This window comes from Pituophis catenifer, unplaced genomic scaffold, assembly GCF_029215685.1.
Source record: "Pituophis catenifer annectens isolate HBS135680 unplaced genomic scaffold, rPitCat1.0.hap2 SCAF_1, whole genome shotgun sequence".
In the NCBI taxonomy this organism is placed as follows: Eukaryota; Metazoa; Chordata; class Lepidosauria; order Squamata; family Colubridae; genus Pituophis; species Pituophis catenifer.
Window position 1 is genome coordinate 268,229,293 of NW_027256881.1, and position 21,020 is coordinate 268,250,312.

General features: G+C 37.6%; 1 protein-coding gene across 2 annotated transcripts in view; it reads right to left on the reverse strand.

The window, feature by feature from the left end:
* PAMR1 (peptidase domain containing associated with muscle regeneration 1) overlaps positions 1–21,020 on the reverse strand; it is a 62,554-nt gene that overhangs the window by 35,995 nt on the left and 5,539 nt on the right. The window contains exons 3-5 of one of the 2 annotated variants that reach the window (XM_070931205.1): positions 16,901–17,015; positions 15,857–16,074; positions 10,872–10,979 (exon numbers count right to left, since the gene is read on the reverse strand). In XM_070931205.1, the coding sequence (XP_070787306.1) occupies positions 10,872–10,979; positions 15,857–16,074; positions 16,901–17,015 (441 nt within the window). The remainder of the gene's footprint in view (positions 1–10,871; positions 10,980–15,856; positions 16,075–16,900; positions 17,016–21,020) is intronic. The other variant, XM_070931206.1, reaches the window with a different exon arrangement.

Sequence of the window (21,020 nt, forward strand, 5' to 3'; positions counted from 1 at the left end):
GTGGCTCTCTGATTAAAAGAAGACTACATCTCTCTCTGTGTGTATCTTGTTCCCCCTTTCCTCATCTTTCAATTGGAAATTATTTTCATTCATATTGCTATTTATTGATTTAAAGTTTACTGGCTTTTAATGTTTGTAAACTTCCCAGAATTGCCTCTAGGCAAGATGGGTGGCATACAAGTTGATAGATAAACAAATAAATAGGCTGTGGGGTATTTCTAAGTACTATATTTAAAGTGCTGATCATTACTACAACACTCTGTATTGTTCAGAGCCTGGGTATCTACCACACTGGTAGCTTGAAGTTGTCCAACTGGGAGATCTCCACTTCTCATAAAGGGCAATGGGAGAAATCATGAAAGTGGGCCTTCTCCATTGGAGCTCTCTTATTCTGGAACTGCTTGCCATTTGAAGGAGGGCAACCCCTTTGTCTTGTGGGCTTCTGAAGATTTGTAAAGACCTGGCTGTTTCAGAAGGATTCCAGAATGATTGGTATTGGTGCAGCTGATACGTTTGTACAGTTAATATGCCTTTCTATTGATATTTACATTGATTATTGTTCCCTGGTTCAGTGTTTTAAATTGAAGCAGTACTGTATGTTAAATAAATAAATAAATAAATAAATAAATAAATAAATAAATAAATAAATAAATAAGGCTAGAGATTTCAAAAACACACCTCTTGCAAGACATATTTAATATTTTCTATTGAAGTGTATTGGGGTAGGGATCAGGGGTGAAATCCAGCAGGTTCTGACAGGTTCTGGAGAACCGGTAGTGGAAATTTTGAACAGTTCAGAGAACTGGTAGCGAAAAATTTATGTAGTTCAGAGAACCAGCAAATACCACCTCTGGCTGGCCCAAGAGTGGGGTGGGAATGGAGTTTTTGCAATATCCTTTCTCCTGGAGTGGGGTGGGAATGGAGATTTTGCAGTATCCTTTCCCTGCCACGCTCACCAAGCCACGCTCACCAAGCCATGCCCACAGAACCGGTAGTAAAAAAAAATTGAATTTCACCACTGGTAGGGATTGTCAAGCAAATTTAGAAATAATCTAAACCAGTGTTTCTCAATCTGGGAAAGTTTAATATGTGTTCAACTCCCAGAAGTCCCCAGGTAGCATGGCTGGAGAATTCTGGAAGTTGAAGTCCACATGACTTAATTGGTCAAGGTTGAGAAACATTGATCTAAATCATGTCTTCCTATAACAAGCAACAACACTGTTTTAAAAAGTTGCAGTTTAGAAAACAGTATGAGAAATGTTGAGTCATTACAAAATTCAGTTATATTATTATTTCTGCAAAAGCAATTACAGTATCTTCCCATATATACAATAAAAGTGGTAAATATTCTTATCCAAATATGACTCTATTCATCTGGGATTCACCAGAGATTCGGGCATCTCTGCATGTTATTAAAATGCTGCACAATGTATCCTCTTACATTCTTTTTAAAATCTTTAAATACTTCCTCTTTTCAGTTTCTTACAGGCTTTCCATCTTACTTTCCCTATTTCTAATTCAACATTGTTACCTAAGAAAGCTTATGCCACTTTGTAATTTAAAAAAAGCCTTCTAAAAGTACCATTGAATATGTTCTTTTTCTCTCAAATAAAAAGGATTCAGAGATCCCAAGCAACACATTCAAAGCTGACCAATAGATGTTTTTCAAATGAGAATGTTTCTGCATGGAAACAGGCCTGTCATTTCTCTCTCTTTGTTCTCAAAGCTAGGCCTCTTCTAACTGTTCACTCAGGTACTGTAATATGAGAGGGGGGGGGAGGAAGGGAAGGAGGGAAGGAGGGAGGGGGAGAGAAAGAGAGACAATCTGTAATATGAAATAATCATCATAATCATATCATAATCATAAGTTTATTTGTCAAGCATATATAAGTTAACAGGTAAAACATTGAATACATAATTTGAATACATGAAAAGAGTAAGTAAAAAGGAATATTAGGACAGGAATGGTAGGCACGCTGGTGCACTTATGCACGCCCATTACAGACCTTTTAGGAATGGGATGAGGTCAACAGTAGACAGTTAAAGGTTAAAGGTTTGGGGGTTTGGAAGAAACTACAGAGTCAGGTAGTGCATTCCAGGCATTGACCACTCTGTTACTGAAGTCATATTTTCTGCAATCGAATTTTATGTACTATGCTTAAGTCAGACTGAAGTCGGCGTAGTTCTAAGTTGTCTAAGCCCAAAATTTGGAGTCTGGTGGCATAAGGTATTTTATTTTGGTTAGAGGAATGGAGTTCTCATGAGGGAGGGAGGGAGAGAGGGAAGAGAGGAAGAGAATCTACAGCAAAGGAAGATCTGGCAAGTCTATATCTATCTATCTATCTATCTATCTATCTATCTATCTATCTATCTATCCATCCATCCATCCATCCATCCATCCATCCATCCATCTCTATTGAACTTATTTGCTGCCCATCTCATTACAAGGTGACTCTGGATTGCATACAATGTTAAAAAGAATAAAACAATATAGAAACATGTACAGTATATAATAGGAATAAAATACTATAAATATACAATTATCAACTATAACTAAAAGATGGTAGGGAGAGAGTAGAATGAGCAGGAGGGGAAGTGGGATCTGTTATTAATCTATTAATCTATTAATCTATCAACCACCTCCCATGTAAAACCCCTTCGTTGGAGCCTCAAGACAACTGGCAGAGCCAGGTCTTCAGGCTCTTGTGGAAGGTTGGGAGGGTTGGAGCAAAATGTTCCAAAGGGCAGAAGTGATGTCAGAGAAGGTTCTTCTCCTGGATCCCACCAGCCAGAATTCCCTGGCCAACAGGGCTCGCAGCATGCTTCTTCTGCTGGCACAGGTGGAGCGGACCAATCCCAGTGGGATGAGGCATCAAGTAATCTGGACCCATACCATGAAGGGCTTTAAAGATGATAACCAACACCTTGAATTGGAGCTGGAAACAAATTGGCCACCAATGCAGCTCTGGGAACAGTGGTGTAACATGGGCCACTCTAGGGACCCAAATGCTGTCCATGCCACTGCATTGCACTGCTGTAGCTTCTGAATGCTCTTCAAGAGAGCCCCATATAGATATTTTATAGCACATGTTTCCCAGGAGAAAAGTACTGATGTCAAAACAGGTGGGCATTTGAGTTTGTGATCTAAAAATCATTCCCAGTCCATTATCTGAAATGGACAGATAATGAGGACTAGGCATTATCTGAAATGGACACATAATGAGGACAGAAAATAAGCCTGATATGAGAACTTGGATCAGATATGAAATGGACCAATAAACTCTTCTTTCTTTAGAAGGGACTCCATGTATTTCCACTTACTAGAATACCTCTGAGCTTAATGCAGGCATACCAATTTGGAGCTGCAAAAAATCCAGACAACCATTAAAGACCAAGGAGTTTTCTATAACTCTGTGCTGTGGTGAAGTGGAGCTTTGTAACCCATATATAATATACCTAGCCTAGTGCCTATTTCAACTCAGAAACAATTGGGTGGATGCAAAGTGAAGGAGCAGAAGAAATAGAGCAGGATGAATCACGAAGGAAGACAAAATGCAACAAACGAGAGGTCAAGGATAAGAATCTCTGAGTTGCTTGTCTACATTTCAGGCAATCCCCAATATTCCACATAGGATTGGGAAAATTCGTCATCTGAATTTCCTGAGGGTCACTTCCAATTTCTACAAAATGCCAAAGCTCTAACTCCATCCATAGCATCTCCTATGTTCTCTCACTCCCCCCCCCTTTTTTTAAACTACCATCTTGCTCTATTTGCAGAACATTTGGGTAGCTCCACTTAAAGAGGCATGTAATTCAACTCTGAAGGGAGATATTTCATAGTTATAGAAAATTTCTAAATTCTCTGCTGGCACACCCTCATCTTCCAGTTTTCTATGAATTCTGTATTTTAAATATGTGTACATTGGCCCATGGTGTCTGGGATTTTATTTTTGAGTTATATTTTATATTTAATCCATAACATTTTTACTGTTTACATCTCATATAAGAGAATATGCCACAGATCATAATACAACTTGTACAAGACAAAAAAGTCATAAATCCTAAGTAAGCATACTGATTTATTTATTTATTTATTTATTTATTTATTTATTTATTTATTTATTTATTTATTTATTTATTTATATATTTATATATTTATTATTAGTTCAATTTATATGCCGCCCTTCTCCGAAGACTCAGGGCTGCTTACTTATAGCAATGCACTTATTGCATTTATGCAATGCACTTATTTAGGTGGTATACATTGAATTTGCATTTAATGCTGGATCCCCTATCTATTTAAGGATAGAATGATGCCGTGTATACTATTTGGGAATGCCAGTCTAATTATTTTGACATGTATGTAATTCTTAAAAATGTACTTCAGAAATAAAATGTTGCATGAAAGAAGTGTTGCATTTTAAATTGATACATATTTTGTCATTAATGATTCAAAGAATCTTTGGCAACTGAAGCTTTTTCTCAAAACACTGCAATTGAGTTCATTACTACCCAATTTAAATCTTATTCACATTTCAAAACATTTAATATTTTAATATCTGGCCATATACTAAGGCTATATGTTAAATTCTATAATTTAATCAAGTAATAATATCAACATTTGGCTTTCACCATATAAAAATGTATTTTCCTATTGCATTTTTATCCTGCATTATTTTATAAGTACTGGGTAATTCAAGGCAGCAAACATACATAATCTACTCCTTCCTTCTCTTGTTTTTCCCACAACAACTCTGTGAGGTGGACTGAGAAAGAGTGCCTCACTCTAAGTCACCCAGCCGGCTTTCATGCCTAAAATGGGATTAGAACTCACAGTCTCCTGATTTCTAGGCCAGACCTTAATAAAGACAGCCCCCTCCCCACATAGAATCTCCCAGCCTCATAATATTTTGATTTACTGCCTTTATTGATTCCAGGAGCTGTAAGAAAAGCCTTCTTACATAGGAGTTGGATAGTAGGAACAAGGAATTCTTACATAAAAGGCCCATCTAAAAATAATGGCTATTTCCTACTAGTAATTTAATTCTAGTAATGATGGTCCAGAATGCCAGAATTCAGCTCAATAAAGAACACTTCATTAGGATTCCAAATAAATATTGCGAGGCTGGCAACCACAGTCTTCTGAGAAGCTGTACGCTACAGAAATGGAAGTGGGATCAAAGCAATGAATTCCCCTTTCAAGACAGGATCCCAGGATTTACTCAAGGACTTGGGGCTTGCTGGGCTTTGTTTTGGACAATAGAGACAGGAAGTCTCAGAGCAAAACTTGGTCAGAGACCCTTGTTTTAAAGGCCAGCAATTCCATGCAATGACCCACTGAGCCAGAATGCTGAGTCCAATGTCAAAAATCAGTACAGCTTTACAGGAGTGAGGGAAAGGGAGAAGCATTTTTCCCCTAATCACAGAGAGGTTGGGATTAGAGTCCTTCTTTTGGTCCCTAAGATTAAGCTGAGAGGAATCTATTACATTTTTATATTCTCATTTATTTGTCAGTCTTGTGTTAAATTTATGGGTGGGATAAAACCTTTATATTTGGAGCCTGTCAAAGAGCTTTGCCTTTATATTCATGGTTTACCTGCCGTAGAAAATAACTGTTTCCCTCTCTACTGCTCAGATCAAATTGGCACAAACAGTCTGCATCCCACCTTTTCTCAAGATAATCAGAAGGGGTGAACTTCAAAGCAACTGAGGCAGTCCAAGAAGAAGCATATCCATGTAAACAGAGCACCTTCCTCTTACTGTTAGCTAAACAACTTGCTTTTCTATCTTCTAAAGTTTGTGGCTCAACTCAAGTTATTGTCATCATTGCCCCTTTCTGATCGCTAGTGCCATATCTGATATTAATCTTTTTGGAAAGCAGTTTTTTGAATGGCCCAATGTGATTCTTTGCATAGAACCTATTAAACCACTTCCATAAGCCATCCAAACAAGGTTTGCCCGTACAAATACAACCACACTAATTAAATTTTGTATGTTTGCCATGCTATGGACTCAATTATTGTTGGATTGGAAGATAACAAATATATCATGTGCATAGACTACACTCTAGTAGTGGCCAAGAATGGTGGTAGCATAAAATAGGGGGGGAAAAAGAGGCCAGATTGGATCTAAATAACCTCACTGTAAATTGGAATGAACCATACCTAGCCTTGCATATCATGCTGTACATTTTTCTTACTCTCTGTATTTCTTCTTCATAAAGAAGTTAGAGACCCATCAAAAAGGAATATGAAGATAACTTTGAAGTAGAAATGCAATAGCGTTTATGTAAACAGAAGTTTAATTAAGAAAGAGGAGAGGTGGTGGGAAAGAAACTCAAGATTGCCCTATCCTGATCTTCTTTGATATATGAAGAAAGACAGAGAAACTCTATCAGGCTTTCAAAATTCAGTTTTTTATTGCTACATTACTTATCTTGATCAATGAAGAAGGCCTCTGCTACAGTTCAATACCAAAGCAGAGGAAGTTCCCTCTAACTCACAACTGACGAACCCAACCAAGTCAGCAGTCTGAGATAATCAGATTTCTCAAAGAACTGTTTTATTGAGTACAACATTTCAGCACACATGAAAGTAAAACCAACGCTAACTATTTCCCAAAGTTCTAGTATAATTAAAGAATAGATATTCCCCTACCTCCTTGTCACCGGTCACATTGTCCAATTAGGTGTTCTGGCGCCTTCCCTGGCAACTCCTTCCAGTCTCTGGCCAGCACCTGTTGAGATGAACTTGGTTCCACGGGATGAACTGTTGTTATTCTCTGGGCTGACATTCCAAGCTTCTTCCCCATCCCCAATACTGTGTGGCGAGCTGAGAAATGAAAAGATGGCTACGGCAGCCTAGATCCGTTTCAAAATTGACAGGTGCATCTAAAGCTTCTACTTTTTGCCCATCTATCCAGTTTTTATCTCCTTTCCAGATAGCTCATATGCAAAGCAGAAATCTTTTATTAATCCTTATTTCCTGCTTTGTAGTTTTCCTGTTGTTTGTGGGGAAGTGGGGAAGGATGGTGTACGGCTTTGGACTTCTCAGAAAAAAGAATATTTGAACTAAATTTGAAAATTTCAGAGGAAGATTAACATTCTGTAATCACCAAATTACTGAAGACTATGCATTGATGTTTAACTTACAAGTTCTATATGCAAAAGAACCCTGCACTTCCTCTAAAAGAGTAAAAGGAATTAAATGCTTCTTTTAAAAACTTTGTTTCATAGAAGTCAGAGGGCTCTTCCCTTCAAAATAAGATTATTCAGTTAGACTGGTTTCCAATGTTTATGAAAAGAATCATACTATTACAGTGTTTCTCAACTTTAGTAACAATAGCAATAGCACTTAGACTTATATACTGCTTCATAGTGCTTTACAGCCCTCTCTAAGCAATTTAGAGTCTCAGCATGTTGCTCCCAAAATCTGGGTCCTCATTTTACCAACCTCAGAAGGATGGAAGGCTGAGTCAATCTTGAACTCTGTCAGGATCAAACTCCTGGCAGTGGGTAGTTAGCCTGCAATACTGTATTCCATGGGTGTCAAACTCATGTTGTCATGTCATCATGACGTGACGTATCATGACTTCCCCCCCTTCGCTAAATTGGGGGTGGGCAGGGCCAGCGTGTGACACATCCAGCCCTCTGGCCACAAATTTGACAGCTCTGCTGTATTCTAATAGCTTGAAGATGTATGGACTTCAACTCTCAGAATTCCCCAGCCAGCAGTACTACTGCTGTACTATTTACTATTATACTACTAAGATGGCAATGCTCAGGTACAAAGTATGGAAATCAGCAGCCCCAACATTTGCCGTGTATAAAAAGAACATTACAAAGAACTTGGTGGGAAGAGAACAGTCAAATGAACATTTACTTATTCAATTGTCATTGGATCCTACTTTTATAGGTGATGGAGAATGGGATAGGACAAGAAATCAAATTTAGCCTGTAGTACACTGGACTAAAGCACTGTGATTAACAACTGCTGCTTGCAATTACTGCAAGTTCAAATCTCACCAGGCTCAAGGTTGACTCAGCCTTCCATCCTTTCAAAGGTAGGTGAAATGAGGACCCAGATTGTGGGGGCAATAAGCTGACTTTGTATAAATATACAAAAGTATGAAGGCCATTGCTTAACGCATTGTAAGCCGCCCCGAGTCTCCAGAGAAGGGCGGCATATAAATTAAAGCAAAAAAAATAAAATAAAATAAATAGCTGCAGTTCCCTTTGCCTCTGTTATATTTTCAAGCTACTTCTATAATGTGTAAGTAAACTGTGTAGTAAGCTCACAAAATATATAATAGCAATTAGGTCATCACGGAAAATGATAAATAATTGAAATGTCTAAAATGACACCAACTTTGAACAATTCAGCAATATTAAAAGTGAAGACTCCATAAATTGCCAACAATGCAGTAGCTTTACAAGTCATTAGTCAGAGTTAGGGCACAGAATTAAGGATGCAAGTCTATGAAAATGTGTTGGTGTGAATGCAAAGAAGGAATGAGGTTTACCATGCATTGCCAGACTCAAGGAAGGGAGTGGGGAAAGGAGTTGTAAGAAAGTGATAGTGACAAGAGCAGGAGTGATGAATTCATGTGGGTTTGAGTCTACATTACGCATACTGCTCCCTCTCTGGCTTGTTTTAGGAAGAATTTAATTGTAATTTCCTTCTTTTCTTTCTTACGTTTCTTGATTTTAAAATTGCCACCAGAAATTTTATAGTTGTAATTGTGAATTTCCTCTTGATTATTTGTTATTCAATACATTTCCATGCCACAAGATATGCAGTAAAGCTCATACAGTGGTTATGTTGAATGTAGATTGTTTGACAGACCTCAGGTGGGGATTCTGTTATTTACTTTGCATTTGGTTTTATATACTTTCCACATGTGTTAAGATTGTACTTTGTTCTTTTTGTAGTGTTTGATTTTTGTAAGCTGTCCACAGCCATGTACTGACAATTAATAAACATAAAATAAACAAACAATAAGCAAGAATACAGATAGAACTAAGAGGAAAGGGGGATTCAAAGTGCACTTGCTGTGCCTGCCAGCAGTTTCTTAAAAGAAACTCCCACAGTAGCCATTCAGTTGGATAAAATATCAATCTCTATCTCTATCATCTCTATCATTCCCCCTCTATATCTATCTATCTATCTATCTATCTATCTATCTATCTATCTATCTATCTATCTATCTTTCTATCTATAATCTATCTGAGGAGGCATGAAGGACTGGCAACAGGATGCAAGTGTGAATCTGGAGCTTGTGCAAAGAATTGCTCAGTTGAAATACTGCCATGTAAACTCTGTTAAGAGTGATATGAAATAGAACTTTTCAACAATGAAATGCCTACATAAACATCCAGAGAAAACATAGGCATACTAAATGGCATATTTTTCAGGGGAGTCTTCCAGTAACCTAAGCTTTCAGTCATAGTCAGTATAATTCCATTCCTCTAGAATCATATGACATTTCTGATTCAAGTAACTCAAAAGGTAATGATTGTGTCACTCAACATCATCATACACCCACACATACAAATGTACTGTACATAGATATTTAGGACCAATTCTAACCCAATTCCGGCATCTGAATGTTAAAAATGTTAGACTCAGTTCTTAATTACTTCCTGAAGCAGCCATCTGCCCTATTTTTCAGTACAAAAACATAAAGAATTGTCAAAAAATATGTTTTTTCTATTTAAAGGCATTCTCTATTGGATGAACTCTCCAGCCCAAGACTTGTTTAAAAACAGATTATCCATGAGATATAAGTAATGAAGTATTTACAAATAGTCCTTGGCTTACAACCACAACTGGGACTGTAAACTTTGAGTTAAGCAGTGCAGTCATTAAGCGGGGCATCATGTGATTACACACAATCTTACAACGTTTTGCTATGGTTGTTAACTGAGTCGCCATGTGATCACGACTTGTAACCTTCCCTACCAGCTTCCCCATTGACTTTGTCTGTTGGAAGTCAGCTGGGAATGTCACAAATTGTGACCTCTTGTCCCCAGGATCCTACAACCATTGTAAATGTGAGCAAATGCCCAGTTTGTGATCATGTGAAACTCACAGGGATTCTGCACAGTTGTAAGTGTGAAGACAGATCGTAAGTCACTATTTTCAATATTGTTGTAACTTCGAACGGTTCTTAAATGAATAGACGTACCTCAAAGGCTAGTAAAGTACTTTCAAACTTTATCCATGTAAATAAATTTAAAAAGAGATATAATAACTCCACATTAAAAATAGCAAAATAGCCTCAGTTCCTTAGAATTATGGAAAAAAAGTAATGGTCATGATAATTTATATATTCAATTGCATTACCCAAAGTGAGAAATATTTTTGTTCCAAAAAAATATAAAAAGATTATCTCAATCTTCTTCAAATCAGTCTATCTTTCATGCGTGAAAGTCTTCATGGGCTCAGAACAGAACATTCTTTTAAAAATGCTCAGAACTGAAATTGGCAAGTCTTAAGATACTTTTTCAGATGTTTTGGCCTGACTAGAGAGATTGGAAATTATCTCAACACACCTGGGGACATCAGAACTGATGGGAGAACTCCATTATGCAGAGGACAAACCAAAGGCGAGTCCAATGCAATAATAAGATGTTCTTGTAGGATATTCTTAAAGAACATGTCTGCCCCATTAGGGTCTCCTGCTTGAGTAGTGGTTGGCCTACAAGACCTCCAAGGTACCTTCCAACTCTGTTTTTCTGTATTCGGTTGTAGAAGCATGGCCTTCGAGTCTATTTCGTTGTACTTGAGAATGCCAAACAGTAGCTGAATGAATGACAACCCAGAACCTTTGAAGATGTTTATGCATATGCATAGCTACGGTGATATACTCACAGCTTTCACAGCGATTTCCAGTATAGCCAGCCAAGCAGGCACATTTGTAATCACCAATTTTATCAACGAGGCAGGTTCCATCATGTAGACATGGAGATGAAGAACAACCTGAAAATGTACGAGACTTCTCAATTCCTTCCACAGACTTTCACCTCTTTTCTCTCCTTTACACTCCTTTCTCTCTTAGTGAAAGACATTTATAATGTGAGTATTTGGGGATGTGTGATAAAAAAACAAAGTGTCCTTGAAGCTGTGAGACAGGGATGTTAAAAATGCTTCTACCTAACCCATCTTCTGCCCCAATAATCCTTTTTGTGAATCAAATTTTGTTGCCCAAATGTTATCAAAAACAAGGTAATGAGAATTGATTGAGATAATTCCATGCTAAAACAACAACTTTTTAAAAAAATTGAAGCAGTTCCCAAGGGAGAAGCTTGGATACACAATTAGTGTTCTTAAAGCCAACTTATCTCTGAATAAGATATGTAATTAGCTGTGTGTCACAACTGCAAAATGATCCTTTATAGTTTTAGGGAATTAGGAATAAAGCAGCATGGAAGAAGCCACAGAGGAGAACTCTACAACTGCATTTACAGCAAAAGAGCCTATGGAGATCAAATAAAAGTGAAATGTCAATGAAGAGAGCGAGCAACACTGCAAGCTGTCTGAAAAAGTTTTTAGTGAAGGTGATGTGAAACTAAAGGCTCAAAAATGAAATGTGCCAGAGGAGATGGAAAGATTCTACCCATTATTAAATATACAGTATTGAAACTTGTTATGTTCAATATGTAAGTACTGCTCTTAGTGTCAACTCTGGAGCTGACCTGACTGAGGCCATTTTGAGGCTCCAGGGTTGCCACAATAGAGATGAGGGTTAAGGAGGGGGGAATAGTGATAGCTGGGGTTTGGTAGCCAAAACAAAATAGTTTCCCTTGTGAACCAAGGACATTCCCACAGGTGGCTGAAGCAAGGAGGGGTGATGTTGCCCAAGCAACCGGGTTGCACCCTGATTGGACCATGTGACTGATTGTTTGGGAGAAGGGGATTTTTTTTTTTTTACTTTTAATTAGGTGAAAACCATGGGAACAATTAGAGTCAGTTTTCACCAGCCTGTACCAATATGATATATCCAATAAAACTAATCTTTGAGGAACCTACCAGCCTCAGAGTTTTGTTTGCTATGGGTGCATTACTTGGAACCCTGACATTAAACCCACTCGGACGCAGGTAGGTTCCTCAAAGATTAGTTTTATTGCATATATCATATCCAACTTAGAACCCTGACACTTAGTATCATCCTTCAAAGAATGCTTAATGATAAGGTTTAAACAACTTAACATTTAGAACTGTCATCTTAGAAAAGTTTTCCCAAAACTCCCAGCCAATACGTCAAAGTTCATGCAATCATGAATCAGGAGTTCTAGAGTTGCAATCCAAACTCAGCTGAGGTGGGAAAGATAGTCTTGAAAACATCGGTTTCCTCTTGAGGCACTGTACAGGCTTTCAGTCCGTCAATGGGATCCGAACAATAAACACAGGAAGACGGCCAAGGAAATTGTGTTCCTCCGCTTACACTGACCTTCAACTACTCTCAAGGCTTTTGTACGGGGAAAGATTTCACACAGCGGCAGTTTGTTAAGTTTGTGCTGCTGGAGGTCCCACAGCTAAGGCAAAATTTATCCCACCCTCTTTGCTCATCATGCAAAGCACATCCCTTCTCATCAACAGTTTCATGGAACAGGTAAATGCTTTGCCAAGGAGAACATTTTAAAAGTTTTTCATTTGAGCTGTATACAGTCAAACTGGAGTCTGCTCTGCATAGATTATCTGAGTAGCACCCACCTTATCTCTCCATAATTGCAGCTAAAAACTGGGGCGGAAATAAAGGGGGGTGGCAGTAGCGGAATACCAAGCGGTTCCCACTGAGAAGAAGAATTGAGAGCTATTAATCCCCCCTTGTATGGAATGTGTTAGTCCCTTGAGGGTGGGAGGCCTTTCTGCAACATATCCCACGTCAAGTCTCATTTCATGGAGTCGACTTTTGTCTTTTTATAGACCCTTTAATTAACATAGCCCTCCTTCTAGCAGCTACTGTGATGGTACTGTTTGTACTTTATGTAATAACAAGGGAGGGAAAAATCATGCCCAGCAGATCAAATAGGGACACAATCTAAAGTAGACCGAGCGATGGACTTTGAAGTGGCAGGACAATATTTGAGGCCTATTTGAGATTCTCAAAGGCCTTCCAGCAGAAAGCCATTGGAGGCCTCCTCTATAGTCCATCTTTGTCCTGTATCCTGTCAACATTATTTTTTCTTTATTATCAATTGTCCATTGCTGTCAATGCCCCAAGACAAATAAGAATGGGTAGAGAGATCCAGCATTCTGAATTCATTCTTGGGAATGGACTTGAAATGACTCAATTCGCTGGCTCGAAAAACCATTTTTGATCTACTTTATTGTTTCAAAGAGTAAAGTATGCCTTGAATTCAGCCTTAAGTGGAAAGCTGAGGACTAGAGTCATTTTTCGATACTTCACTGTGCTATTTTTGACATGGAACTCTCTCACAATTTTTCTCCGTCCAATTTTCATAAAATGGAAGTATTGTGAAAGAACCCAGTTCACCTAAGAGGCCACATAAGAATTCTAAGTATAGATCAATGTAGTGTTGCTATGCATATGTACACATCACACTATTCTCTTGGGGGGTAAGCATCATTAGGCAAAGCACAGAAAAGAGTAAGAAACAGAAAGCCAAATGAATTAAGGCATGAGATAAAGGATAGAAAAGGGAACTACTGTATGGCTAATTCTAGTTTACCCCTTGCTACCCTTCTGTATTTCTCTTTCTATATAAACCATCCTGTTTTCACCACTGCTCACACTGTCTTTTGTCCCTTAAACTTCTCCCAGCCTCTGTGATGCCTCCATGCTCACTGTTGTTCTCTTTGAATAGAGGAACAATAGCAGCATTCTTCCAGTTATCAGGCTCAGTCACAATCTTCACACATAATTAAACAAGAAGCACAAACTTTCCATAAGATGACTGCATTTTAACTTTTTTCCACTTAAACCTTCTATACCTATAGTCTTTCCATTTTTCAACATTTTCAGATTGTGCTTTTTGACAGGTTAACTACCATTTCTGTATAAATGTCTAAAGTACTTCTTCAAGCATTCACTCACTTTAAGTATCTCCCAAATCATTTCATTATTGTTATAATTCCTTTTATTATCCTGGAGGCTCCTTGCTTAGCCCTCATCGTGTACTTCCAAAATAATAATTTATTTCCATCAAAATTACTTTTTTTCTGTCTATTGCAATCTTTATTGTTGACTATTAACTTTATTGTTGACTGTTAACTTTCTCTGTGGGCGCGCCCACCCTTTGGAATCAACTCCCCCTGGGGCTCCGGTTGGCTCCTGACCTCCGCACCTTCCGCCGTGAATTAAAAACATGGTGTTCGCAGCACCTAGCCTGGACTGGGAGGGTTTTCGATTATTTTAACGGGTTTTAATATTTGTTTATGTATGTATTTTATGTTTTTATTGGTTTGTTTTAATTGTTGTGAGCCACCCTGAGTCCTATGGAGATAGGGCGGCATATAAGTTATATTAAATAAATAAATAAATAAATTTAGTTCCTACTATCTTTTTCTCTATATGTGCCTTATAGAATTTTTCTCTCATCCTCATTTTTACAGCAATCATTTCCTTTTTGTATTTATTTAATTTATACAAACCAAAGTCCAATTTTAACCCAAGGAAATGGAATTCTATATAGACTACATTGCAGGCCTACAACATGCCATTGTCCAATGCCAATATCCTACCAACATGCACTGTAATGACATACATAGAACATCACAACCACTTAAATACTACTTTATTGTTTCATATTTATTATCCCTAAGAATTATCCCCAGATCGATCTTACAACATTGACACAAATCCAGAAACTGTGTCAATTTATGATGAGCCCTGCTCAAATGTAGGTAAAACTCAACAAATCCAACCCCTTCTCCTAAGGTGCTATACAGGCCTTCCATGCATTCTGTCTTTCAGTGGGGTCTCATTCTGCCTCTATTAAGAACTGTTCCTTCACTCACTTTTGCCTCACTGTTATGCTATTCTCTGCATTTCGACTGGTAGCAGGAATTTCAGATCAGTTTCACAATGTTTTTTAAGGGAAGTGGGATTAGAAATAGTATAGTTGCATGGAAGTGACAATAATAAAAAGGAAGTAGCATTTTCAAAGAATTGTATGAATGAATACATGTAAGTTCTTAGGATTCCAATGCATAGGGTGCAGAAGAAAATATGGTGGATAGAATTTTGCTGCTTATTTGTAGAAAAAAAAATATTAATATCCATGTAAAAATCATGTATCTCCCACCCTGATGGGGCTTGGTTCTTATCCTGTGCCTTAGATAGGATGTTGTGGATTTTTAGTGGTTATATTTTCTGTTAGAGATAGTGTGTTTGTGGGTTAGTAGGATAATGTGAACATTATCTACCTTCTTTCTGGTGTTTTTTAAATTATTGTTATTCTGTCTTACTTTCACCAGAGTTGTTTTGGGTAGCCTTTAAATTTCATAGATAAATCGATTTCATAAATAAATTATGCCATTTACCCATTGTAATGATGCTTTCCTACACATTGTATTGTTATTCTCTTCTTCTATCTACTTAAAATTATGGGTAAATCTTACATCACAGTCAACCTAAAGTTGACCTCAAACACATTTGGTCTGATTAGATAAGAATGCATGTTTGCAGCTTCCAAGAATTGGGAACTAGTTATGGGAGGGAAAAAAACTAGAAAAATTGGGTTATTTGTAGATAAAATCAGCCATGGATCAATTTTTACAATTGTAATTGAGCTTGTTTTCATATTAAGATCTCAATATAATGCATTTCAATAGCATTAAAAAGTAAAAAAATAAAATAAAAACAAGCTATTTTAGTTAAGCATATTTCTTACCTGTAATTTCTTCAAAAACTGCATGAAATCCATCAAAATTTTTGGAACCATCTGAATGAAAAAGGACATGAAGGGAGGAGCCAGTGCTTCGTATTGGGAGAGGCCTATCATTGCCACAGAAGCGTTTAATTAACTTGCTGTCAACACTGTCCCCATCACGGACTTCCACATAATCGTACTGACACATGTAGTCAAACTCTAGACTCAGCATGGCAAACCTTGACCAGAAAGAAAAAGACAGAACGAGAGATAGAGGACAAATTCAGACACCAAAATTATATCTCTGTTCTATTTGTGCTATAGGACTGAATTTCTACTTTGCTTCTTCTGACTCTCAAAGGTTTTTCGCCTGCATTTTTGCAAATTACACAAAACAGAGTTAATAACAGAGACCACAAGTAGAATTACTGTACTACCAACGTTCTTTCAAATCTGTAAGAAGCTTCTATCATATGAACAGCCCTCTTCCAGACTTCATCATAATTCAAGAAGACTCATTTTGAGATTGGCGGAGAATGTAGAGAAATAATCCCAAAGGTACTTTTTCAAAAGGCAACTGTAGCTCCTTTGTTTTCCTTGAAGACATTTCACTTCTCATCCAAGATATTTTCTGGATGAGAAGTGAAACATCTTCAAGGAAAACAAAGGAAGTCCAACTGCCTTTTGAAAAAGCACCTTTGGGACAACCATGACTGGATGACTGAGAATCTCCATAGACGCATAGAGAAATAATGATTCAATAGTAAAGAATATGCCTTCGTGAACAAATTTCTAGTTCACTCATGGAATGATCTTCCATTAATAAAGATGGCCTGAGAGCCAATGAACTGAGAATATATCCTGTTGCATTTATTTTTAATGTTTTTAAACTGACACAGAGGCAGGCATTTATTTATTTAGATACTTTGTATTCTGTGATTGAAATAGCTCTGGGGAGGAGCCAGTAAAAATTCATTTGGTGCCAGGTTTGAAATATTAGTCTGATACTTCAACATACCTTTCTCCACACGTATAAAAAGAAAATTCAGTACATTAAAATCCTACCTTAATTCAACCACAAATCCAGGTTTGGCATGTATAATCCACTCGCACTGGGCATTCAGTGGATAGCTCTCCAATAAAATCTGACCCTTAGAAGCTTGGAGAATCTGTCCACACCCTAAAGAGAAGGAGAAGAAAAATCACATAGATATTTATAGAAAATTTACCTCAGGAACAATGCCAAAATACAAGTTATTGGTCGTATGCACATGAGAAAATCTTCCCAAATACCTGACTAGTTTACATGACTAAACAACTAAATGAAATATTGAATAAAAGAGACATCAGCAACTGGTTAATAATTGGAACAAGTCTTGACATATAACACACCAGATTTAACTGGGGTTGAAAAGAAGAAAGTGTGGATAATTGCTGTGATAATACCAAGGAATAGTAGGAGACAAAGAATTGGAGAAGACCACAAGTATTATGATCTGACAATTGAGGTTGAAAGATTATACAGGTTTCACTCACAATTACTGATTTATGTTGCTAAGTGAGAAATTTGTTAAATGTGTTTTGCCCTATTTTATGACTTTTCTTGCCACATTTGTTAAGTGAATCACTGCAATTGTTAAATTAGTATCACGACTGTTATGTGAAACTGGGTTCTCCATTAATTTTGCTTGTCAGAAGGTTGCAAAAACTGATCACATGATCCTGGGACACTGCAACCGTCATAAATTTGAGTTGGTTGTCAAGCATCCGAATGTTAATCACATGACCATGAGGATGCTGCAAAGGTCATAAGCATGGAAAATGGTCATAAGTCACTTTTCTCAATCCTGTTGTAACTTTGAATGGTCACTAAGTGAACTGTTATAAGTCGAGGATTATCTGTATAGCATAAACAGGCCATGGTCCTATTGGTTATCAGCACACTGGATGACATACCCAAAAATCTTGAAGGGCACTTAGAAAATTTGCACATTATCAATATTTCTATCTGTCCAATTGCAAAAGGCAGCTTTACTTTATATCCTACAATGGCACCATTAAACAACATCTGCCTATCTCAGGTTCTTGGGAAGGGCAGAATAGATGGATAAAATTGCCAAAACATTTGGCTGGCTATGCAACCAACCATAATAGCACTTTTCTTGCTTTCCTCAGCAAAAGTAATTGCTTACATGAATTTTCTGTGGCAAAAATGGCAAAAGGAGTGACACAGGTTTTCTTCAGTCTTAAATTCTAATATACAAACAAATAAAGAATACAAGGAGCCCAAAGACAACACAGAATGTAAAACTATTATTTTGGTACTGGTTGGTAATAACTGTTACACAATAGCACTCTTGCTTAGCTCCTTCAGATTTCAGAAAGTGTCGATCAGGAGAACTTTTATGAAACTATGGTCATTAAGAAGAACTAGTGCCATTCCAAGATGTGTTTACATTGAAACTCTGGGAATTCTTAACACATTTAGAAAACTCCAAGTAAGAGGAGGCTTCTCTAATGAACAGTGATGTGATTGAATCATCTTCAGTAACGTGCCAAATGTCCTATCTCAGTATTTCCTGTATCCTGCATAGTTCTACCTTGCTAAGATTTGTCCATTCCTATAAATGCAAATCATTTGCTAGTTTACCCTCAATTACCCTCAGCTATGTAGATTCCAATAAAACACAAAACAAGCTCAGAAAGGTCTGTCATAAGTGCTTCATTCCACACCAGGGCTTCTTGGCTCCTGATGTGAAAAACTGGAGAATTAATTACATTGCCCCCATGATTGTCATTAGGATGTTGTTGAGATATGCCAGGATCCGCTGGAAACTAATGTAGCTTCCCACACTGGGGAGAGGAAACGTAGCACAGTTGCTGGCTCTCCTCTCAAAACAACCTGAGACAAAGCTGCAGGAAACCTTCTTCAGAAGGATTGACAAGGGTCCTTGAATCACCTCAGAGAACATTCCCTTTTCATTATAAGGGGGCTTTTCTGTTTCCTTTCTTTCTCTTGCCATTGGCAAGAGAGAACTGGTGCAAAGAGATGGTGCCGTGCAAGGAATATTGAATGCACCTTTCTTTGGAGAACAGTACAATATGAACTTGTGGAACATTTCTGCCAAGGAAGTAGGACTGGCCAACAAAGCAGGTGGTCCAAAGGCTAAAGAGAGAGCCATTCAAAGAATGCTCCAGAGAAACAAGCTTCTATTTGTCACAAACCATTTCTGCATGAAACATATACATGGTCAGATCTGATTGTCATTTTTCTGTTTCTAATCCATCCACCAGAGGGATACACGATACTTGCCCATCCTTTGATATTTAATTATCAGCCAGGCAGCTTCCAACCAAAACATACTTTTATTTCTAAAGGAAAGAGAAAGAGAGAGAGAGAGAGAGAGAGAGAGAGAGAGAGAGAGAGAGAGAGAGAGAGAGAGAGAGAGAGAGAGAGAGAGAGACGCACAGAGAGAAACACACAGAGAGACTGACAGAGAGAGACAGAGACAGAGAGAGAAAGAGAGAGACACAGAGAGAGAGAAAGAGAGAGAGAGAGATTGGGAAAATTTCAAGAATAATTTAAATGCTGAACATAAATCCTGTCTTGTCTTGGAGGAGGAAGAAGAGGTGCTTAGGAAGGGAAGAGAGAGAGGGAGGGAGGGAGGGAGACAGAGAGAGAAAGAGAGAGACACAGAGAGAGACACAGAAAGAGAGAGAAAGAGAAAGAGAGAGGGAGGGAGGGAGGGAGAGGGAGAGAGAGAGAGAGAGTGATTTGGAAAGTTTCAAGAATAATTTAAATGCTGAACATAAATCCTGCCTTGTCTTGAAGGAGGAAGAAGAGGTGCTTAGGAAAGGAAGAGGGTCGGAATAAATTCTGAAAGGCTGTCACAATCATTGTTCCTTTTGTGTCTGGAAAAAAGATGGCAAAACTTTTTGGAACATAATTTTTGCCTGAGGCCACAGAATTAGAGTAAATATACTAAATACACTAACAGTAACAAATATTTTTAAATGTAACTTTCTTCTTAAATAGGTGTCCATGAAATCAACCACAAAAGACAAAACCACAGATTTAAACCTAAATAGTGAAAGAACTTCAGATTTAAATTCTGACTTCTGAATGCAGTAGGAGTAGCATAAATTGGAAGAAAAGTATGCCCTAAAATAAATGGTATACTTGGTGAATTATTCAATATTCAAAATAGAGAATAAGATATGAGAGTGCAGTATCCCCTTGATTGTTTAATATGTTTATGGATAATTACACTTATAGTGACATTAGAGGTTCATTGATTTGTAATGTAAATATGTGTATTTTCATATGTAGAAAACGCCATGTAGTTGACTGAACACCCAAAGATCTGCAGCAAATGTTAAATTGTGTGATTCACACAGATCATAGATCTGTGACAGAAAAAACAGAGTGAATGCTGCAAGTTACTTCTTACTGATGAAGACAGCAAGCAGATAAACAGGCATATCTTGGTACAATGCTTGCAAAATGTAGAAAAATGAATAGGAAAAAAATAAGACTATAAATGCTGGTAAAAAGCAGAAACTGGGTAGTACAGATAGTCCTCAGACCATGTGTTTAACTATAATTCCAAACTGTGTCAACTTCGGGAAAAAGTGATTTGTAACCTACCCTCAAAGATCTACCAACCCTTGCATGGCCTCCCTCATCATATGATTGTAATTTGTATGTTTCAGGTACTCACATTTGCAATGGTTGCAGCAAATTTAATAAAATAAATAAAATAATCTTGTGACCATATCATATGATTGTGATTTGCAACCTTTCCAGTCAGCTTATGCCAAGCAAAGACATTTGGGGAAGCTGGATTCACTTAACAATCATGGTAATTCATTTAACGACCATGGTAAAATGGTCATAAAATTGTTTAATGGCTGCATCGCTTGGTGACCAAAATTCCAGTCCCAATTGTGGTTGTAAATTGAGGAATACCTGTAAGTGGGCTGCTGCAACATATAAAAGCTGAACCAAGTAAAAGCTGCTGTATATAAGAGGGTACTTTTAAATGAGTGTTGAGTATGTTAGGTAAAGTCAGCTGAATTTACTGGAAATGGTTTACTTCAGAATTCTGCACAGTAAAACATAGTCCAGCATAAATGGATGATTAAGAAATACGGATTGAATACAAAAATCAGTGACCAGTCCATT